Below are 15,848 nucleotides of genomic sequence, written 5' to 3' on the forward strand. Positions count from 1 at the left end.
AGCCGTGGAACACTGGACCAGCTCTATACCCTCTACAGGGTGCTCGAGGGTTCATGGGAGTTTGCCCAACCGGTTCACATGTGTTTTGTGGACCTGGAGAAGGCATTCGACTGTGTCCCTCGTGATGCCCTGTGGGGGGTGCTCCAGGAGTATGGAATTGGGGGCCCTTTATTAGGGGCCATCCGGTCCCTGTACGAGCGGAGCAAGAGTTTGGTCCGCATTGCCGGCACTAAGTCGGACCTGTTCCCAGTGCATGTTGGACTCCGGCAGGGCTGCCCTTTGTCGCCGGTCCTGTTCATAACTTTTATGGACAGGATTTCTAGACGCAGCCAAGGGCCGGAGGGGGTCTGGTTTGGGGACCAGTGGATTTCGTCTCTTCTTTTTGCGGATGACGTGGTCCTGCTGGCCCCCTCTAGCCAAGACCTACAGCATGCGCTGTGGCGGTTCGCAGCCGAGTGTGAAGCGGCTGGGATGAGGATCAGCTCCTCCAAGTCCGAGGCCATGGTACTCAACCGGAAAAGGGTGGCTTGTCCTCTTCAGGTTGGAGGGGAGTTCCTGCCTCAAGTGGAGGAGTTCAAGTATCTCGGGGTCTTGTTCACGAGTGAGGGAAGAATGGAGCGGGAGATCGACAGACGGATCGGTGCAGCTGCCACAGTAATGGGGGCGCTGTGCCGGTCCATTGTGGTGAAGAGAGAGCTGAGCCGAAAAGCAAAGCTCTCAATTTACTGGTCGGTCTACGTTCCTACCCTCACCTATGGCCATGAACTTTGGGTCATGACCGAAAGAACGAGATCACGGATACAAGCGGCTGAAATGAGCTTCCTCCGTAGGGTGGCCGGGCACTCCCTTAGAGATAGGGTGAGGAGCTCGGCCATCCGGGAGGGGCTCGGAGTAGAGCCGCTGCTCCTCCACATCGAGAGGAGCCAGTTGAGGTGGCTCGGGCATCTATACCGGATGCCTCCTGGACGCCTTCCTCGGGAGGTGTTCCAGGCACGTCCCACCGGGAGGAGGCCCAGGGGACGGCCCAGGACACGCTGGAGGGACTATGTCTCTCGGCTGGCCTGGGAACGCCTTGGGCTCCCCCTGGAGGAACTGGAGGAGGTGTCTGGAGAGAGGGACGTCTGGGCGTCTCTGCTGAGTCTGCTGCCCCCGCGACCCGGTCCTGGATAAGCGGAAGACGACGAACGAACGAACTCTGAGAATAGGCAAGCAGCTCTATTTTCTAAGCAAAGCTTACCCAAACTGGACAGAAAAGTACTTTCATGAACACACCTGACTGGAGCAAAGATGTTGGTTTGATTTGCTTTTGTGCTGCTGGTGGACCAGAGGTGGGGCAATAGTGTGGTCCTTGAATCATCAAGGGTGGTATATCCTGATGTCAAAGAAATATAGCCTGTGACTAAGATTGCCAGGTGTTCTGGAAATGTTATTCATAAAGCACTTCTAAAAAAAATGTTTTGTTTAACCAGCAGGAACTGGTTCCTGTACAGCAGGAACATTGTCGTGAACATTTTCTTGAAACATTGAGGGCTTTAGCCCAAGCCCAAAATGACAATGGCCCCAATTTAAATTTAATCTAATTTAGGACATGTTGTACCAGTTCTGTGCCTTGACTGGGTTTTGATGGAATATAAATTCTTGTGAATTAAACAAAAAAGCTGCACAATAAAGTAAATGACCTTTTTCACACTTATCAAAGCATTCCACACAGTGTTTGCAATTTATTACATAAAAAAAAAAGAACAAGCTGTTATAAATCTTTGTCAAATGGTAAGATCCTATAAACACATTTATTTATTTTAATAATGCTGAGAGAGTTCAAAGATGTGATTAAAATTCATTCTCTAAATTTGTTTCTTCTTCCATGAACCTGTTGTGTTTTATTGCCATCTTTCCAGCTTCATTCCAGTTATGAAGAAACTATTTTAATTTGGCCTGTCAAAAATAAAGAACAAGATATTTTACCACACAGCCTGTTGTTCTCCACTGAGCATGTGAGTCATGTTCCATATAGCATAGAGCCTGATTCTGGACCTTTCTTGGACTTTCTTTTGTCCTGTTATCAGTACTAATATTACTGTTCTTAATAACTGTATACGTATTAACTTGAGTAAAACTATATTTGTGTTTAGTGAGTTTAGTTGATATAATATTACATTTTACATGCACAATCATATATAATAAATTAGAACATGCATTCCGATGAAGCTTGTTGGTCAGATTAAAAGTACCATTAGCAAATAACAACCTTTAAGCAGGTATTAAACATACTTTAACCTACATTTCTGTATCAAAATTGTGTTTTTTTATTGATCTGATGTAATAAACCTAAATGTTATGTTTTCATTAGGTGGGAAATCATCATAATTAACTAAAATAAATGCTTGAAAACATCAATCTGTGTGTAATTAATCTATAAAATATGTTTCACTTTGTAGATTAAGTTACTGAAAAAAGGAACTTTTCAATAATATTCTAATTTATCAAATATGACTCTGTCCTCCAGAAAAATAAAGCAGTTAACTAGTAAATGGTACAGCTGTGATTAATTGCTTAAATTACATTATTTATGTCTTATTAATGCTGCACTTTTAAACTAGCCAGAGCTGCATGCTTAGAATCAGAACAGAAGATATAAAAGACAAAAGGGGGCCTTACATTTGCACCTCCTATGTCTTTCTGGCACCAGGATATATTTTACTGGTTTACAGAGCAAGATTTTATTTTGTGGAACTGGACTCTAGGACTGAGTCTGACTGAGCAATGAGATGCTCAGTTAGACGTGGTGATCTGAATGACCTTTTTAATGTGCTTCACAACTTTAGGATTGAGGGCTTTTATTTTTGCTGATGTAAAGGACAAGACCTTTTTGTTCAAATCCAGATTGAAGCTCACAGGTTGCTTCTGTTTTCTGTCACAGCCAGGTCATTTAACATTACCTGTAGCTCAGATGAAAGCCCCTCTCATCTCTGTCCCTCAACATGACCCTCAAAATGCTCATTAGGGTAAAGCTCCACCTCATGTATTGGGTGAATAAGGGATTAGCCGTATCTTAGAATTAGCCCATTCTGAGTCAGCATTAAAGTTTTATCGCTAACTTCAGCCTTATGTTTGCTGCTCTGCTTTCTCTGGTCCCTTTCACCAGGCTCCCCAAAAACCTTATAGTTAGAGTGGCTTAGGTTATCCTGAACTATCTTTGTAGTTATGCTGCTATAGGTTTCTGCTGCTGGAGGACATATTGACCACTTTCCCTCAGTCTTCTATATTCTCCTACTTCTCTCCAATTTTGCATTATTTGAGCTTTTAATTTTATGTTCTCTTCATAGAAACTGCATCTGGCCTGGCTCTGTGTTTAGCTGTTACATTTTCCTGGAGGTGGACATCGGCTAATGTTCTCCTTCTACAGATAATATAATGGCCCAGTCCTTCAGTGTTTAACCCTGTCTCTCTCCCAGACATATTTGCTCAGCTTTTGTGCTCTCTTTCATCCTCTAAGCTTGAAAACTAACTCCGAGTTAATTTGCTTAGCGGTTTTTCTCTTCTAGATGAAGCCACTGAAGAAGCTACTACTGCCTTTAATGTTTTTTATTCCCACAGAAAGTACTCCTGGAACAGTGTTTCCATGTTCTTCTGTGTGTATGCTCTGTTTTCTCAAACCCCCAGTTAGTTGTGGCAGATGATTTTTCACACTGGGCCTGGTCCTGCTGGAGGTTTCTTCCTCTTAAAGGGGAGTTTTCATTCAACTCTCCACGGTCTCTACATGCTCATCCAGGAGGAGTAAATGCTGCAAGTCACTCACTCAATAAAATCTGCTGGGTTTTCTTAGATAGAACTTTTTACCATTTTGAATTTTAAACCTAATTTGATAACATTGTTTAATAAGTCGTATCAATTGGAATGTATGCACTTAACTTGGAGTATGTATGATTTGATTGAATTGACTTTTAAAGTGCCTTAAGATGACGTGTTGTGAATTGCCGCTATATCGAATTCAAATCTGCCCTGGTACACGTAGACTACCAGCTTCTCTGGGTGTTCTGTTTGAAATTTGGTGACACATGAAAAAAAGATTATTATAGTATTACAAAACCTGGTTGAGGCACAACTAATGGATATAATTATGTGGTCCTTGTGTATCCCCTTTCTAATGCTACTGTGGGCAGCTGCTCAAATTAATGATATCAAAATCACCAGTGTTAACAGAAAATTAACAGAAAATAATAAAGTTCAAAATTAAGAAATATAGAGGAGTTTACAAGCTAAAACATAGGATTAATAATTTTATATGAATAGAAACATATGAGCATGAAGGTAAACACTCAAGATTCATGTTATTAGACAAAGATAATTTATTTTATGGCTTGTTCCTCTACCTTTGATGACTCTGCCTTTCCATTGATGCAGGAAATTGTTGAGCATCATAATCTGATCTATTCTCAAACATTCTCAAATTCACAGATCATGACACTTTCAATGAAAAAGAAGATAAGGCATTGATTCTAAAAAAACAAATGTTGTGTATTCATATTTCCAGATGGCCATTTTGTCCCCACAGCAAAGAATGTTCGTTGGGTATCCCTGGACTTTCAAACCATTCTCACCTGGACTGTTGAAGAGTCTGAGCATACATATTCTGTCCTGTACTCTGCAGGGTGAGTGCATACACATCTTTTAATTTTGATACTTCATTTGATGATAATATTTGAAAGACCAGTTGCTAGCCTGTTATACCTATAGGTTGAGTTATGGAGATAGAATCAAGTTACGTGACTTGATTCACAGATTTAATGACTTTAGACTTGACATGATAAAACTTAAGACTTAAGATTGACTTAGACTTTCATAACAATGACTTGTAACTGAACGTGGACTTGAACCATTTGACTTATAAAGCCTTGAGATCTTTTGCTGAGCTAAAAGTTTGTTTTAATGCAACTGCACCTAGTGTGCAACGATGAAACTGTGCCTGGCACAAATTTGCCAGTATTTCCACCTCCTGCACACTTCATCTACTATTCACAAGCTTTTTTTCTGCATCCTACAATGAAAGCAAATATGGCAACAATTGTAGAAATGTCCTGTCATTTAGAGCTATCATTTAGAGGTGTGGGAAAAGTTAGAAAAAAAAAACAAGCTGTGTGCAAAGTTACCCAAAAAAAAAACAACCATGCACAATAATGTTAAGTCATGTTCAGAACTGCAGACAGAATCACTTTCCTTGGTACCAATCATTAATTGCAAGCCTGGAGACAGTAGCACAAGCGCTGGTTGCATCAACTGCATCTCTGGTACATTTCTAGAATCACTTAAACTGTCTGTGACACGCTTTTCCTACAAATGCAGAAATTGAAAGAAAACACCTATAGATTGAATGAACTGGGCAGTAATTGACATGATAATAGAATTAAAGATGTGAAGAAAAAACAATTGTGACACAAAATAAGCATATTTCAATTTTAAATTTTGCAAGTCCAAAGTCGCCTGGAAATGACATCTAAGGGGAAGTCTCCGGTCATTCACTATCACCTGAAGCTTATTTAAGCAGCCACCCACCTTTCAAAGCTTGCATCTTTGGATTTTGTTCAAGCAATGTTCTTGTAATCTGAAATCATTTGATACAAAAGGTTATTATGTATATTGTTTTATAAAAACTTTAAACTAATATGATATTAAGATATTTTTTTTTTTTTACTTTTCACCTGAGGTAGAGCAACTTTTACACTTGTGAAAATTATACACATCATCTCATGTGTAGTCAGTACTGTTTAAAGTACACTCACCGGCCACTTTATTAGGTACACCTTGCTAGTACTGGGTAAGGACCTCCTTTTCCCTTCAGAACTGCCTTAATCCTTGGTGGCATAGATTCAACAAGGTACTGGAAACATTCCTCAGAGAGTTTGGTCCAAATTGACATGAAAGCATCACACAGATGCTGCAGATTTGTCGGCTGCATCCATGATGTGAATCTCCCGTTCCACCACATCCCAAAGGTGCTCTATTGGATGAGATCTGGTGACTGTGGAGACCATTTGAGTCCAGTGACCTCATTGTCATGTTTAAGAAGCCGATCTGAGATGATTTGTGCTTTATGACATGGTGTGTTATCCTGCTGGAAGTAACCATCAGAAGATGGGTACACTGTGGTCATAAAGGGATGGACATGGTCAGCATCAATACTCAGGTAGGCTGTGGCGTTGACACGATGCTCAATTGGTACTAAGGGGCCCAAAATGTGCCAGGAAAATATCCCCCACACCATTGCACCACCACCACCAGCCTGAACCGTTGATACAAGGCAGGTTGGATCCATGCTTTCATGTTGTTGACGCCAACTTCTGACCCTACCATCTGAATGTGGCAGCAGAAATCAAGACTCATCAGACCAGGCAACGCTTTTCCAATCTTCCTTTGTCCAATTTTGTGAGCCTGTGCAAATTGTAGCCTCAGTTTCCAGTTCTTAGCTGACAGGAGTGGCACCCGGTGTGGTCTTCTGCTGCTGTAGCCCATCCACCTCAAGGTTCGACGTGTTGTGTGTTCAGAGATGCTCTTCTGCATGCCTTGGTTGTAACGAGTGGTTATTTGAGTTACTGTTGCCTTTCTATCAGCTCAAACCGGTCTGGCCATTCTCTTCTGACCTCTGGCATCAACAAGGCATTTGCGCCCACAGAACTGCCGCTCACTGGATATTTTTTTCGGGCCATTCTCTGTAAACCCTAGAGATGGTAGTGCGTGAAAATCCCAGTAGATCAGCATTTTCTGAAATACTCAGACCAGCCTATCTGGCAAAAACAACCATGCCACGTTCAAAGTCACTTAAATCAACCTTCTTCCCCATTCTGATGCTCAGTTTGAACTGGAGCAGATCATCTTGACCATGTCTACATGCCTAAATGCATTGAGTTGCTGCCATGTGATTGGCTGATTAGAAATTAACGAGCAGTTGGACAGGTGTACCTAATAAGGTGGCCCATGAGTGTATTTGTTCTTCCAATATGTATATGCTATACTTATGCATATAGGTCACAGATAGATAGATAGATAGATAGATAGATAGATAGATAGATAGATAGATAGATAGATAGATAGATAGATAGATAGATAGATAGATAGATAGATAGATAGATAGATAGATAGATAGATAGATAGATAGATAGATAGATAGATAGATAGATAGATAGATAGATAGATAGATAGATAGATAGATAGATAGATAGATAGATAGATAGATAGATAGATAGATAGATAGATAGATAGATAGATAGATAGATAGATAGATAGATAGATAGATTTAGTGCCACATTTTTACTAGTGCACTTTATGCCCCTAAAGATTTGGCTGTGGCTGCTAGACTTTGTTGCGGTGCCACTTTTTGGTACGTGTTTACCTCAGACCGCCAATGTTTTACACAATAATGCTATTGTTACTGTTTGATTTTTGTTTTGAAGTTTTACTTTTGAGGTTACAGGGCCACATTTTCACTTGTGCACGTTATGCCTCTGAGTATTTCTTACTTATTGCTGATCTTTAAGTGTACTGTGTCTCTGGACTTGCTGTGATTCCAGTACATTGGAACTGTCAATGTTTTCTATATTTATTAATGTTTTGTTTTGTTCTTTTCAAACTAGGAGTTAAACAATTTGTTCCCATTTATGTTTGATGTGCAAATCCTATTACAACAACATTTCTTTGTAACATTGATGGTTTAATAAAGATGCAAAATAATCTTTAAGTTGTCCATCATTTATTCATAAGGCAACCTAGATAACTGCTTTCTACTCAGCACAAGTTTTGCAAGTGGTCCACAAAGCTGTTTGTGACCCTAACCCTAACACTACTTTCAAAACAATACTGGGATACAAATTGGTTGGAGAACAGCACACTGTCATAATTTTGCCCAGTACCACCGCATTATGGCAGCACCATGCTCAGTGGTGTGTTACCCCGCAGAAAGGTGTATTAGCTCTGTCGCCTGTGCTCCGTTGTGTGGCTTCCATGCTGGAAAACGGAGAAAAAAAACCACACTCCTTTTAGGATACTTTTTCGTCTCCAGTCCTGAGACCGATTGTGGCAGTTAATAACGCAACAGCCATTTGCCATTGTATCGTTTTTTAGAATGTTTAACCAAAACTAAATCGCACCGCTCCAACTACTAGCGTCTTACACCAAAAAATCAGAAATGCATTGTGCTACTGACATCACATTCCCAAGCCCTATTAGTTCACATCGTTCACATCGAAGCTTCCCAAGGGGGCCAAGTTGGCGTCAACCTAAGCGGACATGTTTTTTCACTCTGTCGGGTAACTCGGGAGGTTCGTAGTTAATCAATCAATGTTGCATGTAAAACTTTTGTCAGGTGACACATAGCTTAAATCCTTGACAATGGAAGAACTCAGACTTGAATGGGTAAGAGAAAAAGCAGGAAAATATTGGCCACTACAATGGAAGATACTACCATCAGCACACCAAACCCCACTATGGAGAGTCAACCTGTAGACAATGAACAAATTTCCAAATTTCTTCTCGACAACGATCATGGAGGTGCTTTCACGAGAAGATAAGGAACCAAGAGAGAAACTTTGGCCTTTGGTAAAGAAGGCTAGAGAGGAGGGAAAGAAATCCTCCTTCCGTGGCCCCTCTGCTTCTATAAATGGGAAACAAATTGATCATCCAGAGATAGTCTGAATGCATTCAGCCTGTCTGTAATATGCTGTTATTGAGTGCAATAACAACATCTGCAGAAACTAGTTTTGCTTAAGTGCCTTATATTTTCAGTCTACACTTTATTAATATGGAATTTTAGTAATATGCTTACATCCTTAATGTTAATATTTCAGATTATATTTGTTTATTAGGTTCATATAACTTGTTGCATCCATGTTCATAGCTTTGTTGATATAGAAAAATATATTTGGGCTCTTCTCAGGCTAGATTCTGTTGTAAAAAGAGGAAGGAAGAGAAGAAGGGGGAAAGAAAAGGAAAAAACAAACCCCCAAAAAACAAAAAAAAGTTACTGGAGTTTCCATTGTTTTAAATATAGGTGCATTATTAGAATCATTATGTTTAGTCTTTAATTTTAACTTTGCAGTTTTATTACAATAAGCTCCAGTTGTCAGGTTTAATAGGTTGCCACATTTACATTCTCATTACCCTACTGTTAAAAAAGATAGAACATAAAAATGAATGGGGAAGAGTAAAATATAGGAAAATGTATGTTGCTTGGTTTCCAGTAACCATGCTCTGGCACCATCTAAAGGAAAACAAAGGAAGCAGCAGGCAGAAGAGGAGACAGAGTCTCCCAGACCCCGACATCATACCCCCCTCAACAGCCCCTGGTAAAGTTCTGGTAAGGACCGGTTTGATCTGGGCGACGTGGAAAGTTGGGTGGATGCAAAGGTTAGATGGTAAACGGAGGCAGGCTGCAGTGGGTCTGATTAGTGATTCAATTTCGTAAGGTCTAATAAAGCAAGGAGCATGTTTTTTAGATATAGATTTTAAAGGGATGTCACGGGAGGAGAGCCAAACTCTTTGATCTGGTGAGTATTGTGGTGTGGTTCTATGTTTCCTGTCAGCATTTTTTGGTTATGTTCATCAGTGTGTTGGGGTGCTCTGATTGTGTTAGACCAAATGTGTTTACAGCAGTGGATGTGATGGTGGACAATGTTACTGAGATATCTTTCTCCTCTGAGGGGAAAATGGGTGGTTGATAACCCAGAGAGGCTTCAAAAGGGGACAGACCCATGGCTGCAGAGACATGTGAATTATGAGCATATTCTACCCAGGGTAGAAACTTACTCCAATTTGATGGGATGGTGGAGGTGAGACATCTGAGGTTGGATTCCAGTTCCTGATTCATGCGTTCCATCTGACCGTTTGACGGTGGGTGATGACCAGATGTTAGAGAAACCTTAGCATTGAGCGCTGAACAGAACTGTTTCAATACCTATGAGAACTGCGGTCCGCGGTCTGACAAGATGTCCTGGGGGATTCCATGGAGTCTGAATACGTGTTTCACTACTAATTGAGCAGTCTGAAAGGCAGAAGGTAATCTGCCATCAGGCAGGCTTTTCTAAAGCTTTTCTAAATCCAGTTCCTGGATCTGGTTCAGACTGTTGAGCTTAGTGTACAAGGTCCTCAATCTTCCATTTTAGGGACCCTATGATGCAACTGGGGCTAAGATAGTGGCAGGTTCCTTGTCAGCTTCATTGGATGAGAGCTGTCTTGAGAGTGCATCTGGTTTGGTGTTTCTGGAGCCTGGGCAAAAAGAAATGGAAAGGTTAAACCGGGAGAAGAACAGAGACCAACGAGACTGTCGAAAGTTCAGGCATTTGGCGGACTGGAGATATGAAAGGTTCTTGTTATCGGTCCAAACCAGCACAGGATGTTCCATGCCCTCCAGCCAGTGAGAGCACTCCTCAAGGTCCAGCTTGATGACCAGAAGTTCTCGATCCCCCACATCATAATTTCTCTCAGTGCGGGATAATCTCCGAGGAAAGGAACAAGGTTGAAGTTTTCCATCTGAGCCAAATTGTTGGGACAGCACGGCACCCACCCCAGTGTCTGAGGCATAAACTTCGAGTGTGAATTATTTTGACTGGTCTGGGTAAATGAGGATGGGGGCTTGAGAGAATTTCCTTTTTTAAGGGCGAATTAGGTGGAATTGGCTTCTTTAGTCCAGGTGAATATGGTCTTGGTAGATGTGAGTGCAGTTAATGGGGAAGCTGTTTGACTGTAATTGCATAGGAATCTGCGGTAAAAGTTTGCAAAACCCAAAAATCTTTGGAGCCGTTTTCGAGTGTCTGGAACAGGTCAATCGAGTTCTGCTTTGACCTTGTCTAGGTCCGAACGAACCTGCCCACCCTCAAGGATGAATCCTAAAAATGTTACTGAAAGTTTGTGAAACTCACACTTTCTGCTTTGACGAACAACCTATTTTCCAGAAGACAAAACAGACGTGCAGACGGTCTTCAGAGAGGTTCCAGGAACATGTCTCAAATCATGGTATTCCTCAGGTACCAGAGAGAGATCGATAAGATCGGCTTCAGCTGATGTAGATGGACCAGCCCTAGGAGGGACTGCAGACTGTAAACAGGAAGAGAGGTAGTTGGTGGACCAGGAGTTGATGCGGAGTTTAGATCACTTTAAATGAGGATTATGTTGTTGTAACCAATTAAAGCCTAGGACAACAGATGACTGAGGAATGGGAAATAGAAAAAAACAAATATGTGATTACCCGATATGACCAGTTCAGTGGGTTTAGTCTGGTGGGTGATTCTCTGAAGGACCTTCCCATCAATGGCAGAAACAAGGAAGGTGTAGGAAGGGGCTTTGTTTTGATCTGGGCTTGGGACACAAGATTCTGGTCAATTAAGTTTTGCTCACAACCAGAGTCGATTAGAGCGGAAATGCTGAGATAATCATTGTTAAATATGATCGTAGCTGGCATGGTGAAATGAGAGGACTTAGAATTGGGTGTTGGTCTGTCGAGCTCTCCCTCACAGCTGGTGGACCCTCCCTTTTGGCCGGACTGGACATGAGGCGATGTAATGATCTGCGGAACCACAGTAGATGCATTGGTCAGCCTCCCTATGACGTTGTCGTTCCTCTGGAGTAAGGTGAGTGCGTCTGATCAGCATAGGTTCTGGTTCGAGAATGGACGGGCTGGAAAGTGGCCGAGAAGGATTTGGGTTACTTGCGGGTACCCGAGGTCTTACAGCTGGTCTCTCTAGTTTAGTCGTTCTTCTTTCCCTCATTCTATTATCTATTCTGGTAGCAAGAGCAATTACTTCATTTGGTGTCTTAGGTCTTCTCTGAGAGCTAGTTCATCTTTTCAAGATTCATCTAAGGACTGAAAAAAATGCAGCCTTAATGGCACAGGAATCCCAACCTGAAGCAGATGTTAATGTGCGAAACTCAATTGAAAACTCTGAAATTGATCGATTTTTGTGTCTGAGTGACCACAGACGGCGAGCTACACTCGTCTGACCTGTATCAGTTGAGAAAGTTTGCTTAAATTCTTGCACAAATTCAAGTACAACAAAACTGGTTATAATAAGTGAAGTGGGCTTCTGCCCATCTTCTTTAGCAGCTTTACCCGTAAGCAGACCAAGAATAAATGAAATTTTTACATCATCATGGGAAAATGATTGAGATGAATGATTGAAAACAAGGGAACACTGAAGGAGGAAACCTCCACAATTACCAACCTCACCCAAAAACTTCTCCGGTTTAGGGGAAGTGATGTCACAGGAGTGAGAGCGTTGCTGTGAGACTACGGAAACAGCAACGCCATCTGAGGCAGAGGAGGGTTGGACGTGAGAGCATGTTGTAGGAGAGATGCCATTTGTTTAAGTTGGTGGTTTGTGTTTCTTTGTTGGTCCATTAATGTGCACAGAGTGGAGTGATTGGATCTGGTGTCCAAAATCTGAAATTACCATCCTGAGTGGTTCTACTGGGTTTTAGCTGCTGCTTTGATCCACATGCAGAACACAGTCAGGAGACAGATGAACGTTTAAAAGATTTATTGTAACTGGTGAGATTAAATCAGAAAAATCCGGTAGTCAGAAATCCGGAACCAGGAACACATCAATTGTGCAGGGAGGAGGACAGGAAGGTTAGTATAAATCTGAGGTATTATGAAGATATTGATGGGATCTTGTGCTTACAGATGATCAGTGGATGAACCGTCAGGGGGGAAATGAGGTGGGTCCGGGAGTGGAGAGTTCGTCTGTGAGTGATGATCTTGATCTGGGATTACAAGCTGCTTGCTGGAGGTAAGTGGGTTCCAGGAGGGTGATCAGAGCGACACAGGATGGGGTTTCATGGTGAGCACGGTGGAGGGTTCGCAGGGTTCGCTTACTGGTATTTGGAGAGATAGGAGCCAGAATGCTGCCAGCTGGAATCTTGTCCGAAGAGAGTGTCTGAATCTGTGAAGGAGGCTTGGAACCAGATGGTGAACTGGAATGGAATCCAGTGCACATATGCAACTTGAGGAGGAGCACAAACTGTTGAGTTGTAACAGTTTGTAACACAAACAAAGGTAAGATACTTCTTAGGAAGAGTTTACAAAGGCTTCATAGGGCTAGAGTTTACTACTGTTGGTGAACAATCAGGCGCCGAAGTACTGACAGCAGGCTCCTCTTATACTGCTCAGGAGATGAGGCTTAATGGGGAACACCTGTCACACCTCCAGTCACCATGCTCTGGCGTCATCTAAGGGAGAACAACGGAAGCAGCAGACAGAAGAGGAGACCGAGTCACCCAGATCCCAACATCAGGGATATTACTAAAAGGAATGCGATTTTCTTATTTAGTAGAAAAATGGAGACAGATTTCAGTTTGCTTTGAGAAACTCATTCCTGTGAATCCGATGTTTTGAAAAGGACAATGGGGTAATGCAGCTTATTTCAGCAATGGTTCTAATTACTTAGCAGGGGTTTCAATTTTCCTGCGCAAATTTAAAGGTGATGTTTTAGAAACAATGCCTTACGATGATGGTAGATGGATAACACTTGTAATAAAACAAGACAATGTAGTTTTTATTATTTGCAATTTATATGGTTTTAATTTGCACGCTTCAAACAAGATATTATTCCATGGTTCAAATATAATTCTGTGCGGTGACTTTAATGAATGTCTGGATGAAACGACAGACAGATTCCCTCCTAAACAAAATCTTGCTTTACAAAATATCAACCTTATCTCATTCGTAACCTCCAACTTCTCCTTAACTGATACCTGCCGTTTCTTTAACGCTACTAAAAAAGAATTTACATGGCCCAATAACAACCACTCTCTAAAATCCAGAATAGATTTTTTTCTAATCTCATCTTCTTCCCTTCAATATGAAAAAGATATTTGCCATCTTAATGCCCCTTTATCAATAATTCTTTGTTGAAAGACCTATTCTTTAATAATACAATCAAAGATCTTGTTAAAAAAAGCTTTAATGAGGAAATTATCGGAGAACATAGGAACAAATGGGAATTATTCAAATACAAAATCAGATTAGCTGAAGAACTAAAAAACGGAAAACAGAAGCTAGAATCTGACTTGATGCACAAACTTAATCTATTAATGGGGAAACAACAACTTACTTCAGTGGAAGAACTCGAATTAAAAAATATTCAGTTACAATTAGATCAATTTTATTTAGCTTTGACAAAAGGTTCATTTATTCGATCTAGAGCTAAATGGCTAAAAGGAGAAAGGAACAAAAGTTATGTTTTTGTTCTGGAAAAAAGAAATGTTAAAAAAAACTTTAACCACTCTTAATATTAATGGAATGTTATCTAAAGATCCAAAACTAATTAAAGCTGCAAGCAGCGTTGAAGGCCCTCGCACCTCAGTGCAGCGACCGCGGGAGCCTGGCATCGCCTCATACACGCCACATACAATGACACCGCGTCACTTCAACACGTCGCCAGTAGGTGGCACTTTGAGCAACATGTCATATGATCTTCGGTCATGCAGAGTTTCAGTCTGGCAAAAAGCATTCAAAATTTGGAGTAAATGGGACCTTCCAGATGAAAGCTGCACTCACTTGTTTGTTTGTGGGTGGGGCTAAAACGACATCATCAATTGACTGTGTCAACATGTCCATCATTAACTCTTGATCATGTATACTACATTTCAAGTGGATCCGATGATGTATGAGGGAGATATAGCCCTTGAAGTGTCCTAGGGGGCGCTGTTGATCCAAATTCCAATGTAATCCAATAGAGGTCTTTGGGGACTGAGAAAGATGAAGCATATTTATGTTGGAGTGAATCAGATCATCCATGTGTAATTTACAGCCAAACGTATGGCTGTGGCGTGACATCAGAATTTGCCACGCCATCATATTCACACCCTCCAGCTAAAGCAGTAAGTACTGTCGACTGTCTAAGAGCATCATGTGATCTGTTACTTGGGACAGTTTCACATTGATTAGGTGAAGAACATCAAACATTCACTCTGTAAAGGAAAACGTGATACTTCCTGTTCTCAGGGGGCGGGGCTTAGATGATGTCAGCATGTGATGAGTGAATATTCTTCAGGACTAGAGGCAGATCAATCCCAAAAGGTTTGATGTATCTGTGAGTTTCCTTGTAGGAGCTATGTCAATTTTGTTTTTTATGGCGAAAAGTCAGATTTTGAGGCTTAGCCACACCCACATACTTTCATGTATCAAAAATCTTTTGATAACTTTTGATACCCAGTCCCTTAAAAGTATACTGAGTGATTTTCAAGTCTGTAAGTCAAAAGCTGTAGGAGGAGTTCGCTCAGATATGCGGGCTGGAAACGCCCAAAATATGGTCAAAATGGCAACTTCAATCCAAGATCGCCGACTTCCTGTGGGGTTTGGACCAATGCTCCAAGAGACTTTTTTCTAGGTCTTGAGAAGTTACATATGTGTACCAAATTTCAGAATCCTTGGTCAAAGCATGGCTTGGGGCTGATTTATTCTAATTTTGTAGGGGGCGCTGTGGACGAATTAGGCCACGCCCAGCAAAATGTCACCTGATTTCTGTTGGGGACCGGACAAGGATCAATGACATTGAATTTGGTGCAGATCAGATGATCTATGTGAAAATTAAAGCCAAACGTATGGCCATGGCGTGATGTCTGACTTCGCCGCGCCGCTACGACCACGCCCTTTTCTGAAAAGTCACTGTGCTTCAAACGAAGTTAGACCCAATAGTTATCTGTCTTCTGACACACTTTCAAGTTGATTGGGTGAAGAGGGTCATAGAGGCACCTTTCCAAGTGTAAAAATTGATTTCCGGTTCTGAGGGGGCGTGGCTTTGATGATGTCAGCGTATGACCCCAGAGGATTGTCGGAAACCCGAATGTCCTCCTTCATGCCA

General features: G+C 41.5%; 1 protein-coding gene across 1 annotated transcript in view; it reads left to right on the top strand.

The window, feature by feature from the left end:
• Nucleotides 1–15,848, top strand: part of LOC124870260 (tissue factor-like) — a 64,584-nt gene that overhangs the window by 3,341 nt on the left and 45,395 nt on the right. The window contains exon 2 of the mRNA XM_047368837.1: nucleotides 4,535–4,652. Within this exon, the coding sequence (XP_047224793.1) occupies nucleotides 4,535–4,652 (118 nt within the window). The remainder of the gene's footprint in view (nucleotides 1–4,534; nucleotides 4,653–15,848) is intronic.

The sequence above is a fragment of the Girardinichthys multiradiatus genome, chromosome 6 (assembly GCF_021462225.1).
Source record: "Girardinichthys multiradiatus isolate DD_20200921_A chromosome 6, DD_fGirMul_XY1, whole genome shotgun sequence".
NCBI classification, from domain to species: Eukaryota; Metazoa; Chordata; class Actinopteri; order Cyprinodontiformes; family Goodeidae; genus Girardinichthys; species Girardinichthys multiradiatus.